Raw genomic sequence first — 18,034 nt, 5'->3', positions numbered from 1 at the left:
CAGGGGGCTCTGAAAATGAACTGCCAGGGCCCGCCTCTTATGATTGTCGACGCAGCGCCATGTTCCCTCTCTTCCCTCGCAATCCACCCCTTCCATGAGTTTGCAAGATCTTCTCGCCCTGTCTGGTGTACCTGGTCTTCACGCCGGGGTGACTATCTGTGTGTCTTCAGCTCGTCCTATTATTTCCAAAAACTCATTAAGTTGGCCTCAGTAACATCTACATACGCCAATCTGCAAAGTGTTAAATTATACAAGGTGTTTGTTTTTCTGAAATCTCATTCAACTCATCTAACGGCTCACAGCAACAATGCAAAGACATGAGCAACCGATGCGTCAGCCTGATGGTCGCGTTACGGGAAGGTTCAGAAGGCTTGGAAGGCAACAGGGCGCTTGAAGTCGCGGACGAGGTCGAAGTGTTTGTAATCTCAAATATTATACAACTACATTGATTGATTACGACAATAGTGTTATACGTCGCATCGATAGAAAGGTGAAGGAATGGGCATCATGGAATCGCCTCAAGAGTTTTCTTCAGCAAAACGAAGTTAAAGATGGGATCGATAGGCTGCATCGAGATATAGATGCAGCCATGATGAAGTTCAACGTGCGCGCTTTCGTTGCGTCTTTATGGCAGTACGTGCTAATTCAACTCTAGGTCCGTATAAACATGGAGCTTGCTCGTGGACACATGGAATCGCAAGCCATCCAAGAGCGTGACAAAGAAGAAATACGAGAAGTCCTCCAGACGATTGTAAAAAGCACTGATGACATGAGGGTTCTTCTGAATATGCAATCATCTCGTCCCGTCGAGGAGATAATGCAGAGCCTGCAAACGGTCCGCACCGTACCTCTCCGTTTGCAACCTTGGAGCTCATCTCCATTTTAGGAGTTGATGGACCCATCCTTGCAACCGATACAAGAGCAGTCTTTCCGGGAAGGATTGTGGCTTTTACACGAGAAGACTGACAAGCTACCTCCGTTGACCGATTGTAAAATCTGTGCCTCCTCCTCGCAGTATTATCCGGTTGATGATTCTTAATTCCTAGTGACTGGACAGGTAACTGTTAATACCGGCGAAGTTGTTGCCAAAGGTGCCTCGAATGATGTATACAAGGGCAAGTAACATTCTACATCAGACTCTTTGGTGCCTCATCCTGTAGAATTTTCAGGTCAGTGGTTAGATAAGGAACAAGTTCGTCAATCTTGATGATCAATCGTGAAGTATATTTATGTCGATACTTATCAAGGTTGCGGTGCGGCTCCCAAGGGCCCTTGCAAACGATCCAGAAGTACAGAGAGTAGGTGGCTCCACCAAGAGCGATTATTCCATAGTGTCATTGCGATTTATAGCGATTTCAACGCGAGGTTACAATTTGGAGGGCTCTTAGACATCCAAATGTGCTCTCCTTGTACGGCATTGTCCGTCTTGGGGGACACCTGTACTCCGTAAGCAATTACGACCCTATAACGATGTTTATTTCGACATCCTCTCTCAGGTTAGCCCTTGGATGGACCACGGAACTGCCATTTCCTATGTTAACAAGTATCCTCAAGTTGATCGACTAAAACTTCTAACTGAAGTTGCACATGGTATGGAGGTCGTGCGCATTGGTTTGTATCCATCTTCTCATTCACATGGCAAGGTCTGGAATACCTTCATGACGAAGGCATTGTGCATGGTGATCTCAGGGGTGTAAGCGCATAACAAACCGTTCAATTCATAGTGACTGACCATCTTCAGGCCAATGTCTTGATAGCAAAAGATGGCTCGGCCTGTTTGTGCGACTTTGGTCTGTCGAAGTTCTTGGAGGATGTGAGTGCTTTTCACAATTAAAAAAGTCACAGAACGGGGCCCAAGGTATCTCACAGTGTGGAAAAGGGATGACCTCCTCAGCTAGCATTAACCCTCGCTGGTTTGCCCCGGAGCTCCTGCAACAAACGGCCCCTGCCTCTACATGCTCTGATGTATGGAGCTTTGGCATGGTTTGCCTGGAAATACTTTCCGGTCACCAGCCATTCAACAACATAAGTCGGGACATTGTAGTCATGCGTGAGATAGACCATGGGAAGACTCCCGAGCGACCAGGCCGGGTTGTTGGGCTCACTGATGACGTTTGGGCGTTAATGCGCAAATGTTGGACAAAGAAACCAGACGCAAGACCCTCGATAAAAGAAGTAAAGGATAAACTCTTGGAAATCAGGGGAATGCCGAATTCATTTGGTGGAAATAAATTTGTTATTCCCCCTTTTGTGACTAACACATACATGCTAACAGGATCCAGGCCTTTAGCGAAACGCCGTTCTATATTTTCCCTCCCTTCGCGGCCTTCAACAGGCGACAGCCAATCGAGTTTCAGATCTTCAAAGTCTGGTCAGCAGCTCAAAATTCCCTTCATTTCAGGCAATGAGATTTCAGAGATGGATGAGCTTTCACCGATATCCATTCCCACCTCAAAGGGTTACAACGGGTCTTCACCTTTTGCGAGGCAAGCTCCTCAACAAGACGGGAGGCCCCCGTTATTCAATATTGAATTTACTGGTGCGGATGTGCCCACCCCGATGTCTCCCCGAAGCGCATCACGTGTTCAAACAGCTGGACCTCCAAAGTTGGAAGTACCACACCTCTCTGTCTCGTCTCCATCTCGATATGGCTCCCACTTTCTCAACCAAAGATCATTCTCTTCCGACTATTACCCGTCCACGGTTCGGAGTGTGATGTCGACTGATTCAGGTATTCGAATGTCTGGGCCTATTAGAGAAGCCGTGACAGATTCAAGGTCCATCGTCAAATTCGGTACAACCGGAAATGTCATTTCCGGAACATTGGAAGGTCTCGTTGGGCGACTCATTAACAATTTTAGTGAGTGTTATCCAACGCAATGGCGATGAACTGGATCGAACTAAATGTCATTCTTGAGACTTGAGAAGGGATCTTGAATTTCGCGATACGCTTCTAACGGCATGTGCCGATTTCACAACACCGGAAGATCTGTTTGGAATACTTGCTCGTCGGTTTCACGAGGCAGAAATGGTTGAAGTTGTTCGTCCTGAGGATCGCGTAGCCATGCAATACAAGTTTGTGTCCTCTTCTTCGCAAACATCAACCTTCCTGACGGAGGTCATAGCATCTTTATGGTTATCATGTACTGGCTATCAAGCCGTCACCTTCCCGTCGATCAGCAACTCCTATGGCAAATGAGGAACTTCTGTGAAGTAGCCATTCGCGTGAAAACATCATCAACAATGGTCGATAAAGCTGGCGACTTGTTACAGATGATTGACGAAAGGGTAAGCAAATCAAATGTTCCTTTGAAAGGGTCTGCTAAACTTGGCTCCACAGTCAAAAAACGATCTGTTAACGTCACCGCCACTGTCTCCCGGAAGAAAGCTGCTACAAGCTTCAGACATTACTCCCCGCGATCTCGCAATTGCACTTACCCTTCTGGAGGGTGACAAGTACAAGGCTATTGTTCCCTGTGATTATATAGCTCATCTCAGGAGGCATGCTGGTTCCAACAGTGTCGAAGTTGCATGTTCGGTGAACAACAAGATCGTTCTTTGGGTCAAACAGTCTGTATTGCATTATGACACCGCCGAATTACGAACACAAGTCCTCAAGTTCTTTTTGAACACAGCACATGTAAGCAGGTCCATCAGTGGGTGGCACACATCATCAACTAATTGAATTTTACTTTTCAGGAATGCCGGAAACTCAGAAATTATGGGTCTCTCATTGCAATTGGGATTGCACTTCATTCGTCGCCTATCGAACGCCTGAAGCGCACCAAAGCGGACTTATCTCCGACTATGAGACGTAAGCTAGATGAGCTGGAAGACGTTTTTAGTCCCTCCTCAAATCATCGTGGCTATCACGACGTCTTGAATCAAGTCGATGACCTGAAGATGCGTGGTTACTGCATTCCCTGGTTAGGTCAGGAATGCTTGTTTGATTTGATTGAAAGACAACGAAACTGACTTGCTGATCGATAGCTGTGCATTTGAAGGACTTGCATTCAGTTTTAAAACAGAACCCGATTGTGGTTGAAGATCAAGGCCATCCATTGATCAACTTTCAGCGATATGTTAAATTCATGGACAGGATCAAGGAAATACTGCATTACAAACCTCCCGATTTGGAACAATATCGTCACCAAGGCCAGCTTGCTTACCTTGAGAATCAACTCAAGGGAGTGCAGCCCACCGCAAATACGGATGACGAACTCATGGAAAAGAGCATCGCCCTAGAAGCGGGCGAGGTGCTCGATTTCAAGCTTAGGAGGCGCGAGCTCCGGAGCCTCGGTTTTAGAACCACTTGAATTTGGTCACCAGCGACGAAGACCTCGAAGCATTGACCGTCGTCCTCAATTAACTTTTCAGCCTCGGCGTGCCCTGCGTGTCTCAATATCCGCTTTGCATACGACCGTGAGTCCTTTGGAACGCGGGTCTTGACGAGCTTGAGCGGTTTGAGTACTTGGATTGGAAGACTGGGTCCAGCGTTACGTGTATTATATTATACCCACAGTATATCAGTTACCCCGTCATCCCGAATTTATACTTCTTCTAGCTCTGCATCGCGTTGACAAAATTCGTGAAATTGATTGGCAGATAAACAGAAAGCAACTAACAAAACATACGACGAGGATGATACAAGGAAAGCGACGAAGAAGCAAAACAAATCATTAACTGAAACTCCACACTTTAATATCACAGTCATCGCTCCCGGAAACGATCTTGTCCTCTCCAAGAGCGAGGCAGCTAACGGCAGCTTGGTGACCGACAAGAGTCGCCATACAACGACCTTCTTCTCGAGACCAAACCTTGCGAAAATTCGAGTTAGTATTATGAATCATTCAACAGTCGAACTCGTGGTACCTTGATAGTTCGGTCATGACTACCGCTGACCAAACGGAGCTTATCGCTCGCAACAGCCCAGACGCCCTCAATGTGGCCAAAGAACGTCCGGATAACCTGGCCCGTTTCGATATCCCAGAGTCTGATCGTGTTGTCCAAACTACCTGAGATGAGGATTGGTTTCTTGCGCATCGGTTGGGGGGAGGAAAGTGCAAGGTCAACCGCTTGCTCGGATGCGGAACGAGACGCGACATTTCCGGGTATCGCATACTCTATGGGATCACCCCCACATTCGTCGGCCAACAACAACTTCATGCTTTGAACCTGGCCCACATGACCAGTAAATACCTTGATGCACGACCGTTGAGTCAGGTCCCAGAGCCTGATTGTTCCATCATCGGATGCGGAGAATAGCATTTTTCCGGGATCGATCTGGAGCGAAGCTCCCAATGGTGAAGATGATCCTTGAACATCAAAGAGTGATGTGTCCGTCGAAGAAGTTTGCAAGCTGCTGGGGTTTGAATCCCATAATTTAACAGCATTGACCCATTCCGTATGACCTCCCAACGTGAATGCACCTCCCGTCCGCAAGTTCCATACCTTGACGGTAGAATCGACACTACCACTGGCGAGCACGTTGGAATCAAAGTTGAGGCATACAACACCTTGGGTGTGCCCGGTTAGCGTCCGGATGCATTTCCCGCTACGCCAATCCCAAACTTTGATAGTGTTATCCATGCTGCCCGTGATGAGCTTGACCTCGTCAAATTGCAAGGCTCTTACGGCGCGCGTGTGGCCTTTTAGACAATGCAGTTCGACGCCTGTCTCGAGATTCCAGACGCGGACGGTGCGGTCGTAGGACCCGGTGATTAGCACGGGAAAGGCTGGGTGAGATAGGGTTTCGCTAAACTGGAGACACATGACACCATCTGTGTGGCCCTTGAGGGTACGAACTGTACAGCGGCCACGCCTCCAATTTCTCTCAACGGTCATACGTTCGCTGTAGACGTCTTTCCAGGGTCGTGTGACTGGTAGACTTTGGGGTGCGGCTGGGTTGGGTGCAAGAAGAGTTGAAGAGACGTCAAGTTGCATGAGAGAAGAGGAAGCTACGGAACGCCCCGGAGATGACAAGTCTGTTTCGGAGCACTGGCGCTTCATGGGCGGAGAAGGGAGATCTGAAGAATCTTCGTGGCCGCGTTTCAGAGTCAAAGTCGATGAGGAGGAAGATGATGAAGGAGGACAAGGGGAGCGATAGGTTTTCCGTTTTTTCTCCAAGATGGGTAAGCCCCAACCACACTTGCGACAGGTTTGACCAATGTGTTGTTCGCAGATGCCCCTCCAAAGGATATCATCATCGGCAAGACACTTCCACCTACGTGCGACTTGAGCAGCGCGACACAAGGATGTGGCGTCAAGATAACCAAGGATTTTTATGCCAACTTCACGAGGGAGAATGGCGAATGGATCGATGCGAATGAGGTGTGCCAACTGGTCGGTGAGCAAAGATAATTGGGAGAAACAACACATTGTGAGGAGACCCTGGAGGATGAGAGCGCGTCGGGGGTGTGACGATGAGGAAAATTTGGACCAGACTGCGTTGACGGCTTCCCGTTCTTCAACAGGCAAGGCGTCTAGAGACTATTTCGGAACAATTAGTTTTTCGGCAGGTAAGCAAAGAGAAGGGGGGTGCATGCCTGTTGCAACTTGAGATTGGTGCCTTCGTCTGCCATTCTCTGGTGACGAACGCAAAGTTTACGAGGTGGAGGGCCTTGGGATGGCGGTGGTGAGCCATTATCCTGATGCTCGTTGTCGGTGAACATGGCGGGCTGGTCGAAAATCAAGGCAGGTCCAGGGTCTGATAGCAGGGCAGAGGTGGCAAGTCTGGCAGGCGGAATTGTATCGCACACGTATGGGGGAATCAGGGACATTCTGGAAGGAAACTTTATACAAAGCTATGTAATAGAGAGAGATAACGAGCGCTTTCAAGGCGATTTATTTAAAGAACGTGAACAAGGCTGTGAAAAAACAAACGCCCAATGTCGCAATTCAACTGTCATATCACCAAACATTCTCACATTTCCAGCTACATACATGTGTACAATTCAAGAAAACGAAAGGATTGCAAAAGTATCGCAAAAAAGAAGGAAAGAAAAAAGAATAGACTACTCATACGCTAAGTACTACTACTTCAATCCAATGTGATCTTCAGTTGCTCCAGTGGTATGGGCACAAATGTTTCCAACACAATTGACCGCGAGGCCAGCTCCGGTTCACAGTGTGGCGGAACGAGCTGCCGAATCAAGTCCGGTCGCACCGAGAGCTCTGCAATATTCCGTCAGTCAGTTACCACACCGCAGCAGCATATGCTTACTCACCCTCGCGTGTAAAGTCAAATAGCGAGGGGAATTCCTTGCCATTGGGCATCCTCGCCCCTTCAACCCTAAGCTCGTCAAAGAACGGATGGATCATAGCCTCAATAGCGCTAAGTCGAGCGCCTGGCGTGTATTCCAGCAACTTGGACACCAAATCAATTGCTTCGGGAGCCGTGCGGGGCCGGAAAACCTGGCACCAATGAGTGTCTGGGCGTCTACCCTAGCAGTACTTAAACATACTTTTGAAAAGGGATGTGGTTTGATCTGAGGGAATTTGTGCTCCATGTAATTGGGGTTCATCGTTTTAATTTGCTCTCTGGAGGGTGTGCCGAGAACCTTGATGATCTCCACCAATTGGTCAATCCCGCTTTCTCCAGGGAACAGTGGTTGGCCAAGCATGAGCTCAGCCATTACACACCCCGTTGACCAAATGTCTGCACGAATAACTCGGTCTGCATCCAAGGGAAGAAAGAGAAAAACTCAATCGTACCAATATTAGTCGTGTAGTTGGTCGCCCCAAAGATGAGCTCTGGAGCGCGATAGTACCTGGAGCAGATGTAACTGACGTTGGGCTCGCCAGCTACCAAGATCTTTGCAGAACCAAAATCGCATAGCTTCAGCACTCCAGTCGCAGGGTTTAAAAGCAAATTCTGGGGTTTAATATCTCTGTGGCAGATGCCGACGGAGTGGATATACGCAAGGGAGCGCAGGAGTTGGTACATGTACAATTTGATCTGGAGCATGGGCATGGGTTGCTTGAGTTTAGCGTAATGACGACTAGCGCGGTAGACAGTTTCCGGGACGTATTCCAAGACGAGATTAAGATACACTTCGTCCTTCTAAAAAAGACAATGTGAATGTGAAAGGGTGAAGAAACACGTAAAATGTCACCTTGTCGCCGTTGGAGTAGAAGAAGGCTTTGAGGTCGACGACGTTTGGATGGGATACGAGTCTCATGATCTGCAATTCACGATTCTGAAAGACGATGAGTACAGTCGTGGTAGATAGATCCGGAACTAACCTTGAATCGCTTGTCTTGTAGAACCTTCTTGATAGCAATGTCCTCCGCATCCTTTGGAGTACCAACTAGCTTTGCTTGAAAGACGACACCAAAAGAGCCGTTTCCGATGACCTTGCAGTTTGTATAAGAGAGGTCTCTGGTCTCTGCCGACTTGCCGTCGGAGGCAATTACTTTCACGACTTTATGAGGGTCGTCAATGGCTGGAGGAGAGGGCGTGGTGTGAAATATTTATCGATGACAGACGATTGGTATGGATGATCGAGTGGAGAACGAGGGAGGGGGGAAAGAGGAGTAGAAAAGAGCAAGATTGGAAACGAGATAGAAGTTAGTATTATTTTGAGACAAGAATGCGGAGCATGAAGAAACGCACGGGAAATCTTTACACCGTTTATTGGGCCATGAGTGGACATGATGGATAAATGTTGAGAACGAGAATGAGAGGGTCAGACGAGAAAAAGGGTAGGTGGAGAGGGTGTGTGTGCGATGGAGGAGGTGCGGATGACGGGGAAAACAAAGAGGCAGAGAGCGATGAGAATGTGGAGCTGACTGTTGTAAACGATGAGGACGGGATGAAAAACGTCGTGGGCGTCGTTGGTCGGGAGGAGGGGATAAGGTGTTGGGAACGGGGAGATCAGGTGGGCAAATACATGTAAATAAACCGGTAATTTATTTAATTATCAAGGTCTCCTCTTCTTCCTTGGATTTCCCTCCCAATGCCTCTCAGTATTGATCGTCGTCGTCGTCGTCGACCACGCCGCAGATCCGGATGCAGACACACTGCGATAATCAAAGTCCACCTCGAGCACCTCGGTTTTGATCTCGCCTTCACCAGAGTCGATTCCTCGTCCATACCCCATGTCCTCAGCAACCGGAATAGAAACCCGCATGAAGTCCCACGCAGCCATGGCACGTTCACCAGAGTCCCATGCTTGTGTGGCTTGTCGTTCAATCTCGCGAATGACCATCGCGCGTCCATCGCGCGAGTGGCGAGGAGCTGGAAATCTATTGTGCCACATCAATGTTATGAGAGTTGGGACCGGGAGGCCAACCACTCACCTCCCACCGATATGGTTTAGCACGAGCTTGGCGGCACCAACTCGTTTTGCAAAGGAACCCGCCATCTCTGGAACAGAATGCCCTCTCAGTAAAGCCTTCTCCCGCACCTCCTCGGGTCTTCGTTTGGCCAGCCTTCCAGTTGCATCGGCATGTGCTGGGATATGTGCGTCGGTCGCTTCATGAATGAGCAAAGATGGTGACGGATTGATGCATAACGGCGCGATGGCAGAAGGGTCATGTGTGTCTCCTAAAATGACGATCTTCCTATAGGGCGCCTGCGTTTCAGTGAAAACATATCCTATACATGGATCTTTAGAAATCGATGAGCTTTAGTGGAGATCTCCGCTGCTTGGCTAATCAAAAGCTTACCGCGATGTTCAATAGGTCCAGCGTTGACAACGATATCACCCAAATCACCCGTGATATTTTTCCACGAACCATCAGCTGAAGCTCTGATATCCTTGCCCTCCACTTCATTAACATGCAAAATATTCTGCTCAGCAATTGCAAAACGAGAAACGGCGTGAAGGGGATCTGCATGGTCGCAAGGTGTTACTGGGTCATTTTCTGACAACAACTCGTGAACAGTGTAGTTATCAGCTGTATTTGTGAACGTCATCTTCATAATTTGGCGGACAAAGGTGCGAATGCCTGCGGGTCCGTAAATTTCTATCTTTGGCTGGAATGATATGGATAAGATACGGCGGCGATTGCAAGATAATGTGAAGCTTACGAGTGCACGGTGAGACGAGGTTGATGGCTGAGATCCAGCGGGTGGGGGGAATAGAACATTTCGCAAGAGTGGAACAATACCCATGATGTGATCAGCTGGCAAAATATTTGTTAACCAGTGAGCGTCGGTGGGCTTACGCCGGCCACTCACCGTGCATATGGGTGATGAAGATCTTGGTTATCTTGTTGGGTCGGACCTGATAGGTATTTGAAGGTTGGAACTGAAATTGGCGGATAGTTCCTTCCGCACAGTCCACCACTGCACTGGCAGTTTCTGTTAGAAATGGAGGCTTTGTGCGAATGTGACATACGAACTCCAGAGTGAACTGTCTTTGAGAAATTCGCAAACCAAGGAAGAGCAGTTTCTTGATTCCGATGGTCCTCCACCACTTGAAGTACCAAGGAAAAGCACGGACATGTGTTGAGGCATTTTTCTATTGTCTAGGTAGCGTATGTGACTCGAAGCACGCCGGGGAGGACGACGACAAGAATTAATTGGCCTAATTCGCAAAATCCGTTGTGGAAGGAAAAGCATAGGCACGGGCACGTGATCAGAATGGCTGACTTGTTCAACGTCAAAATTGGCTTGAAGCAACCTTGAAGCATACGTCGTCGTCGCTCCTGTTGTCCCCAAACCACACTCTTTTATAATGAACACCCCTTTATATTTTCACAGGGACCACAAAAGCCGTCACGAACACCAGTCTAGCCCTCCTGTCGTTCTCCAAGTCCCTAATGTCTTCATCGTTCCACCAGAAGAAGACCATTCTCCCGTCTGGTGCTGCTTTGACGCTGCGCAACCATCCCGATCATTTTCACGACTTGTGGAAGAAGAAATTGAATTTCTTGACTCTGACTCCGTCGCCAGCCCTCGCCAAGCTGGCGAAACGAGGTCCATTGTTGACGCATTGATGAGCGACGAGTTCGCAGACAATTACAACGACACAGATTCCGAATTTGACGGGGAAACAGATCAGGATCCGTACCGCGACTACCAGTCCGAGACGATAGGGCGTACACAGTATTCACGGCTACCACGCGATGCAGCAGAGGACTCGGATGTGATAGAAGTCGTCAAAGTCGGTCGAAGTAGGTCTCGAACCAAAAATGAAGACCAAATCCCCGAACCTATCAAGACCAAACCGTCCAGCACGTTCAGAGCCCGTGCCTCCAAAGCATTACGCTCTTTAACAGGCAGCCTTCGCGCATCCAAACCACGGGCCCACAATATATCTTCTTCTGCCCCATCAAACTCTCAGATACAACCTGACGAGGAACGGGGTTCCTCATCTTACCCTCGTCCCCGCACGCCAACTATGTCTCGTAGGAGCTCAGTCATCCTTTCTCAACTCTTCTCGGCACCTTCGCTGAAATCCCGCGCTTCAACTTCTTCCTTTGATGATCCTGCAAATAACATTGCTCCCAGCTCACCCTCGGCGCCTTCTTTTCCATCCAGCACTCATCTACCCACCTCTCGTCGAGCCTCGATATATCAAGAAGAAAACCAAGACCTTCAATCTCGAGCTCCTTCGCCTTGCCTCTCCACGGCTAGTCATAAAACCACCAATCGTCGGTTTTCAATGCTTAATCTTCAAAAGATTTTCTCTTTTTCTTCAACCTCTCGGGCAGCTACATTTAGTTCAGATGATATCGAGTATATCCCATCGTCTTCCCGTGTACCGTCGGCGACCTCTTCCGAATCTACTACGTCTGGGCCACAAACTCCTACAAGCACGGAAGAAACTTTTCTCACCCGCCTTGCCAGTCTCGAAAAGAGACAATCTGTTGCGTTTGATCTTCAGACGGCATCCCAGTCAGATGTCGCAGTCGGGTCCAACTTGCGTCTTGCCATGCATGCCGTTGACTCTGATCCGTTCAGAGCCGTTGGCTTTGAAAGAGAGTCTGACCCCGCTACAACCCCAACACAGACGCATTTCAAGGTCGATGATTCGGGTTTAGGAATGGACCAGGGCGATATGAGCCTTGAAATGCGCCTGGACTCGCTGCACTTTGACTCACTTTCGTTTGATGCTGATCACTTCAATATCTCCTTGTCGCGTTAGCCAATGTCTTCTCTTCACGTCGTTTGCATATGCTTATCTCCTTTTTCTTATGACTACTATATTCCTTCCTTGGACCTTTGACGTTTTTTTCATGACCATGGCATTATTATTGGGTTGGAAGTTTAAAATGTCATATGTATATCGTCACCCATTCCACGACTTGATACTCAAGATGCTAGAGTTGTTATTCATGGCTTGCCCTGGCTAGGCATCCTGCATGGAGGGATAGACCCAAACAGCCTGCTGAAAATTCATTTCAGTGTCCTCAAAGCGATGGATCAACGCACCGTCGTTGTGAGGCTTTCATCCCCGTCCTTCCCTACAGTCCGCGTCGCCGATCCACCACCAACACTTGGAGTAGTCACAAACGTCGCAAGCTTCTCCATTTTTTGTTTATCAATTCCATACTTTTCCGCCAGTGTTTCCAAGTCGTGTGTCGTCCGTGCGCCCTTGCGTGCATCCAGTAACTCGCTTAGAGTGGCGGCACGCAAGCGGTTCCGCGTAGGTTGCATTGAAACAGCGTCCTCTTCAGATTCGGTGCGAGATTGGAAAAGTCGGTTTGTATTGCTGACTTCTTGCTTCTGCGACAAACGGAGCTGAGTCTGTCGATTGGGTCAGGGTATGCTGATGATTCTTACCTGGTGAACAGTCTGTGCGTATCGATCCACACGGACAGCGCCTAAACGATTAAGATTGGCTAGAAAATGGGGGTCTCCTGCATCATCCTGGATAGCTATTAGATGGTCAAGGCGGCTAGCTCTCTGAAACGTCTATATGCCGATACCTTTGGACTTGTGTTCCGCAGCGAGAGTTTGTTGCGGAGCGTCGTCAAGACGGGGAGCTCTAGCTCCAGACCATGCTGGAGCTTTGGATTTGGGAAATGTGCGAGCGGCTGTGGAAGTTGAACTTCCCATGGTGGAGGAAAATAAATAAAAAGACTCTTACAGTAAGTAACACTATTAGGTCTATATCGGTTTTACGACTGTTCTTTTGCAGCCATCCTTTGTTGTACAACTACGTAGCCGAGGACAGAAAAAGCGACGATAGAGTAAGATAAGAGCTAAAAGCATTGTTTCCAGCACCAACCAACAACAGAAAGGCCTCATTTTGTTCAGCAGAAAAGACTGGAGGAGAGGCAGATGTAGCGCTGTAGGGTTGGGGGTATAAAACGGAAAAATAAGCAACCTGTAAACCAAGCAGACGAGCACAAATTTTTGGGCTACCGCTATTAAGCAAAGGAGTGTGTGAGGTGACAGTAGATAAAGAGGATAAAAGAGCGGCTTCATGAGATGTCGTGCGAATGGCGTTCAAGTGTGAAAGGGACCCATGTTCGAAGGCAGATTCTGGTTCTGCTGTTGTTGCTGGCTTTGGTGGTAGTATCCATTATACATGTGAGGAGAAAGCACCATTGGTTGCGGTACATGTCCTCCATACATCGTTGGAGGCTGTGTCATCTGATTCATGAGGTTGACAGGTTGCAGAACGGGTGACTGGTTTCCGTAACTCGAGTTCACTGCGTTGCCAATCGATCCGTTGGGAGGAAGACCTGCGTTGCGGCGACCACCGAGTTGTCGGGGACTGCTAACCTCAGGAGAACGCATTGCAAAGGGGTTGAAAGGATCTGAAGAAGGAGAGAAGGTGTTTATGGTGTTGGGGGGAACACGTCGGGGAGCGCCAGCACTTGCAGAATTGAAGGTAGGATCAATATGAAGTTGGGGTGGGCCAGCTTGAGGATTCTGACCGCCCATTTGTAATGCAGCCATCATAGAAGCCAATCCTTGATCATTAGAAGGGTAACCGGAGGGAAGGCCAGGAACGCCAAAATTTTGCGACATGGCTTTTGAAGATTTGCCATTCGGTGGCATGTTGGTTGCGTACGTCGGCTGATAGTTGGGGACGGGCAACCCGACCTCCTCAATAAGCTTGCGATATGCTTGAGTAGCGATTACTTTTAATTCTATAAGAACCCTCTTTGTAGCCTCAATATAGATGTGTTTTTCCGTGGGTTCAATGAAAGGGCTGGTGAGGATTTTGATAACAACAGCAACACCGTTCACTTGATCACCCAAAACATCAGTGAGAACGTGATCGCCTTGTGACGAGAAAAGAGCTTCTACGATCTGGTGAGAAGCATTGGGCTCGATCTTCTGGTTGACAATACGGAGAACGGTGAGAGACGCGAGCTTGTGTGTGCAAAGATGGGAAAGGTGAGGGGTGAAGCGAGGTGCTAAAAGGTTGTATCGAGATGGGAAACCAGAAGTATCGAGAAGCCAGTTCAGTAATAGTGCACCATTGGGATTAGTGGCCAGCGGGATAGAGTTAAGGATGACTGCCGTTGCGATGCGACGCTGTTGGCTTAATGTGATGTGAGGGCTCTCTAAGCAGGCTCTCATGCTGCGTGCTCCATATCGACCTTGGGCGACTTCCCACATACGATCGACGATGGCATCAAAAATGAAATCATTAGCAGGGGCGCCAAAACGCAGACAGCACCTTGGCGGTTCAATCACGTTAGCGTGAATTAGCTCTGTGCTGAGAACAATGCCACTCACTGTACGACGTAATTCCCAAATTGGTCCAACAGAAGCGGGGGTGCATATGCCCGAAGATTCTGAGCAATCAAGGCGACTTCTTCAGGCGTTGTAACACATTCAATGATTTTCTGAGCGGCCCATGTGCCGTTCTTGTGAATGCCAATCATTGCAAGATTGGGACAGATACGCTCAAGCATGGCAAATCTGGGATTTGGGGAGCACCGTTCAAAGAGCTTTTGGACAACCTGCTCCAAGATGTATAAAAAATTTGAATCGAGGGCTTCGAATACATACCGTATTTCCAAGCCAGTCCGAGGCGAGATCGACAATCTCCCCGTCCAAGAAATCGGCCGCAACTTGATCGGTTTCCTCCACAGTCATCGTGCCTGAGTCCAGACGTTTGCGGAGTTCACGCAATTTGGAAGCATCCCACCGTCTATTGTGGGGACGCTCAGATACCAAAGGGATTGTGGTGTAGTACATGGTGGGGGGCCGAAATTCTGGATGAGGCAACGATAACATTCAATGATCGACGAACGTCATGAGAAGGAACTAAAAACACACCTGCAAGCGCTTGAATGTCGCTCTCGGAATCACTAGTTCCTGCGCTGAGTTCGCGCAATATCATTTGCTGCTCGGTGACGGATGCCGCCCAGCCAGGTGGTTTGAGATTGTCTGATCCAAATGTGTTTCCATGAAGGCCAGATGCGATCATGCTAAGGAGTAAGTTTGATCGATAATTTTCAACTGCCCCACCGAGTACTTGTTGATCCGCGGGAATAGTGGATGCTCCCTTGACTGCGCGCAAAGCGTGGATGGTCGCTCCGACGCTCAAGTCACCAACACCTTGAACTATCACGTTCGGATTCTCCTCAGGACCGCCATTGCTTTCTTGGCCGTTCTTGACGGGCACCTTGGCAAAGCCAATCCTAATAGCACCAACGTCACTTCCCAACACATCACGACCGTTCAGAGCTTTACGAGCACGAACAGCGTCATCAAGACGTTCAAAGTTGACTTTAATAGAGTTTTAGCGAGCACGTTGGGTAGTATGAAGAGAAGGAACTGACTGAAACCGCAGTTCTTATGAGTCAACACACGAGCGGACTCAATTGGCCCATAAGGACTAAAAACGCTCAATATCGTAGCAGGCGTTGTAGTTGAAGGTATTGAACCAATCCAGAGCGCTCTTGTCGGAGTGGATTGAAGTTGCGCGTCCATGGCCCCTAGACCCACATTGGTGCCCGAAGATTTACCCACACCAGCACCAGGAGAGGTAGGACCAGGACTAGACGAGTTGCCCTTCGCCGGGGCAACAGGAGCACTATCCGCTTTCCCAAACCCAATGCGAACCATTTGGCCGTTTGGCATTCCAATATTACCTCCTAAACGATTTAGAACATCCTCTTTGGCTCTGATGGCATCCGCTTGGTCGACAAAGTTGACAAATCCACACTCCTGAATAAACGATCAATGAGGAAAACTCGAGAAGAGGTGTGCAAACAAACTTTTTCAGGGAGGAGCCTAAGACTCTCAATGGCGCCATACGGCGCAAATACATGAATAAGCTGTTCACTGGTGACCGCGCTGTCAAGATTTCCGATCCAGAGTGAACGAGTTGGCGTTTGGATCTGAGAATTTTGACCCTCTGACTTGGGAGAGACGGATCGTGTTTGAGCAGACGGTGCTAGAAGGTATGCAGAAGCGCCTCTTCCAATGGGGATGTCACCCCCATTGGGAAAATGAACGCCTGGGGAGACGCCACTTCGAACGGGTGTTGATTTATCCGTCTTCAATATACCCGAAGAGTTTCCGACATTGATTCCAAGTGAGGGAAGGTTAGTACTCGGAAGCTCGGCGGCATAAGGATGGGTATCAGCCGTTGTAGCGCGCCGTTGGATGGATCGCATGGGATCGTCGAGGATTCCGACAGAAATCGCGCGTGGTCTCGCAGCAGCGAGATGATCCGTAGTCTTAAAACCTTTCGCCAGATAAGATGCAGCCGAGTACCCTCCATCAGGGGTGGGCACCTCGTAAGGGCTGAGGTGCTGGCGGGAATAGCTATGGTCCTCGTAGCTCTCGAAATATTCCTCTTCTTCCTCAGCAGCTAATGGGGTCGACAGCAGAGATCCGGACGGGGTAGGTCGGGTTCGATAAGGATTGGATACTGTGCTAGCCCGCATGCGCGATGGATTGGCGAGATTTCCTGCGATGGCTGCCTGAGCTTGGTTGCGCAGTTCGGAAATTGTGGCTGCAGGTGGCGGCCGGTGAGCGTCGTCCAAACCAAGGTAATCAAGGGTGTGGACGTCAAAATCATCAGCTCCAGAGTCAGCAGATGTGACAGACCGCAACTCATCAAGGACGGAGAAACCATTACCACCGCCGTTGGCAGAGGACAGCCAAGACGAAGAAAAGATGGACGGACCAAACGCGTTGGATAGTCCGCCCGTTGGCAACGTGAGGGAGCCCGACCTCAATCGGCTGTTGCGCTCCGTGACTGCTGACGAAGCCACGGATGAGGCGACAGATGTGGCGTGACGCAAGTTGGGTCGAGTGGGGACCGCCACAGGTGCAGGGGGTGCTACAGGCATCTGTCTTGGTGGTTGGTCAACCGGGACGTCGGTAGAAGCCGGGAAACTGTTTGATGTGGTCGATGCTGCAGCAAAGCGCTGGGCAGCGAGCTGAACGTTGGAAGGTAAGGTTCCTGCCCTTGCCCTCCTAAACCCTGGTGGGTAATTAGCGGGAGGCGGAGTAGTGCCATCCCCAGACGTCGTGATGGAGGGTGAGGACTCGTTTGGAGGTGAACCACCCGATGCCAGGGCGCGCAATGCAGGTGGCCTATATCTGCCACCCAACCTTTCCTCAGCTTGCAACTCCCTGGCTCTATTTAGATCGATCAGGATTGATTTGCGCGAAAGAAACGGGGAAAACAAACCTTTTGGCAAATGCAGCTGAAGGGGCAGGAGGTGGTGTCTTCCCACTGGGAGGAACCCTCGAATAAGAGCCATTGTTGTCAGAGGCCGATAATGACATTATAGAGGACTTTTGAATGAAGAACGATTAGGGATTACGAAAGTTTGGGAGATGCCCCGTGAAATCGTCAAGGTACCAATTAGTCGGAAAAAGGCTGTCCCAGAACTATATGGACGTTGTCGTGAATATGCCTTCAAATTCGGCTACGAACCGACGTTTTAGACACGACGACTATCGCCTCCAGTGCAGAGTAAGTAAGAAGAATGAGCAACGAAAGTGAAAAATAAAATGCAATTTCTGCTGGCCAAGTTCTCACGCCTCAGCTCCCACACTTTTAACGTTAGAATATTATCAGATACAAATCTACAATGAGAGTGGTGGTCCTATGCTATAAAGAGTTGAACACAAGTGTGAGCAACATCATGATCGAAA

The 18,034-nt window shown here is 49.0% G+C and overlaps 6 protein-coding genes across 6 annotated transcripts; 1 reads left to right on the top strand and 5 right to left on the bottom strand.

Annotated features, from left to right (window-relative positions):
• Positions 1-94: 94 nt before the first annotated feature.
• On the top strand, positions 95-4,316 carry LACBIDRAFT_306209 (uncharacterized protein; the record flags this gene model as incomplete). Its single annotated transcript, XM_001875450.1, has 19 exons — positions 95-158; positions 212-255; positions 303-415; positions 466-604; positions 656-835; positions 887-989; positions 1,047-1,115; positions 1,170-1,192; positions 1,351-1,446; positions 1,497-1,590; positions 1,644-1,693; positions 1,742-1,813; positions 1,870-2,221; positions 2,276-2,860; positions 2,919-3,075; positions 3,126-3,288; positions 3,341-3,640; positions 3,700-3,931; positions 3,991-4,316. The coding sequence occupies 19 exons, from the start codon at positions 95-97 to the stop codon at positions 4,314-4,316; spliced, it is 3,162 nt and encodes a 1,053-aa protein (XP_001875485.1).
• Positions 4,317-4,582: 266 nt separating this feature from the next.
• LACBIDRAFT_381315 (uncharacterized protein) lies at positions 4,583-6,779 on the bottom strand (the record flags this gene model as incomplete). The annotated part of the gene is made up of 3 exons (XM_001874930.1): positions 4,583-4,817; positions 4,873-6,489; positions 6,546-6,779. 3 exons carry the CDS (start codon positions 6,777-6,779, stop codon positions 4,680-4,682), a joined length of 1,989 nt encoding a protein of 662 aa, XP_001874965.1. The 3' UTR covers positions 4,583-4,679.
• A 129-nt stretch (positions 6,780-6,908) lies between these two features.
• LACBIDRAFT_290801 (uncharacterized protein) lies at positions 6,909-8,654 on the bottom strand (the record flags this gene model as incomplete). The annotated part of the gene is made up of 7 exons (XM_001874929.1): positions 6,909-7,173; positions 7,227-7,413; positions 7,464-7,657; positions 7,714-8,062; positions 8,115-8,198; positions 8,245-8,444; positions 8,615-8,654. The coding sequence occupies 7 exons, from the start codon at positions 8,652-8,654 to the stop codon at positions 7,040-7,042; spliced, it is 1,188 nt and encodes a 395-aa protein (XP_001874964.1). The 3' UTR covers positions 6,909-7,039.
• Positions 8,655-8,921: 267 nt separating this feature from the next.
• Positions 8,922-10,567, bottom strand: LACBIDRAFT_306206 (uncharacterized protein; the record flags this gene model as incomplete). Its single annotated transcript, XM_001874928.1, has 5 exons — positions 8,922-9,246; positions 9,301-9,610; positions 9,670-10,128; positions 10,184-10,296; positions 10,344-10,567. 5 exons carry the CDS (start codon positions 10,565-10,567, stop codon positions 8,922-8,924), a joined length of 1,431 nt encoding a protein of 476 aa, XP_001874963.1.
• A 1,109-nt stretch (positions 10,568-11,676) lies between these two features.
• LACBIDRAFT_292368 (uncharacterized protein) lies at positions 11,677-13,009 on the bottom strand (the record flags this gene model as incomplete). The annotated part of the gene is made up of 4 exons (XM_001874927.1): positions 11,677-12,335; positions 12,383-12,697; positions 12,734-12,828; positions 12,880-13,009. The coding sequence occupies 4 exons, from the start codon at positions 13,007-13,009 to the stop codon at positions 12,300-12,302; spliced, it is 576 nt and encodes a 191-aa protein (XP_001874962.1). The 3' UTR covers positions 11,677-12,299.
• A 654-nt stretch (positions 13,010-13,663) lies between these two features.
• LACBIDRAFT_155850 (uncharacterized protein) lies at positions 13,664-17,608 on the bottom strand (the record flags this gene model as incomplete). The annotated part of the gene is made up of 8 exons (XM_001874926.1): positions 13,664-14,588; positions 14,648-14,874; positions 14,924-15,129; positions 15,194-15,646; positions 15,700-16,087; positions 16,138-16,337; positions 16,431-17,467; positions 17,565-17,608. Coding segments are annotated over 8 exons (3,480 nt in total), but the record flags the coding sequence as incomplete, so codon positions are not given.
• Positions 17,609-18,034: the final 426 nt, after the last annotated feature.

Source organism: Laccaria bicolor, genomic scaffold (assembly GCF_000143565.1).
Source record: "Laccaria bicolor S238N-H82 LACBIscaffold_2 genomic scaffold, whole genome shotgun sequence".
Taxonomy (NCBI): domain Eukaryota; kingdom Fungi; phylum Basidiomycota; class Agaricomycetes; order Agaricales; family Hydnangiaceae; genus Laccaria; species Laccaria bicolor.
Note: the sequence above shows the minus strand (reverse complement) of the source record. Positions and strands in the feature narration are given on the sequence as shown.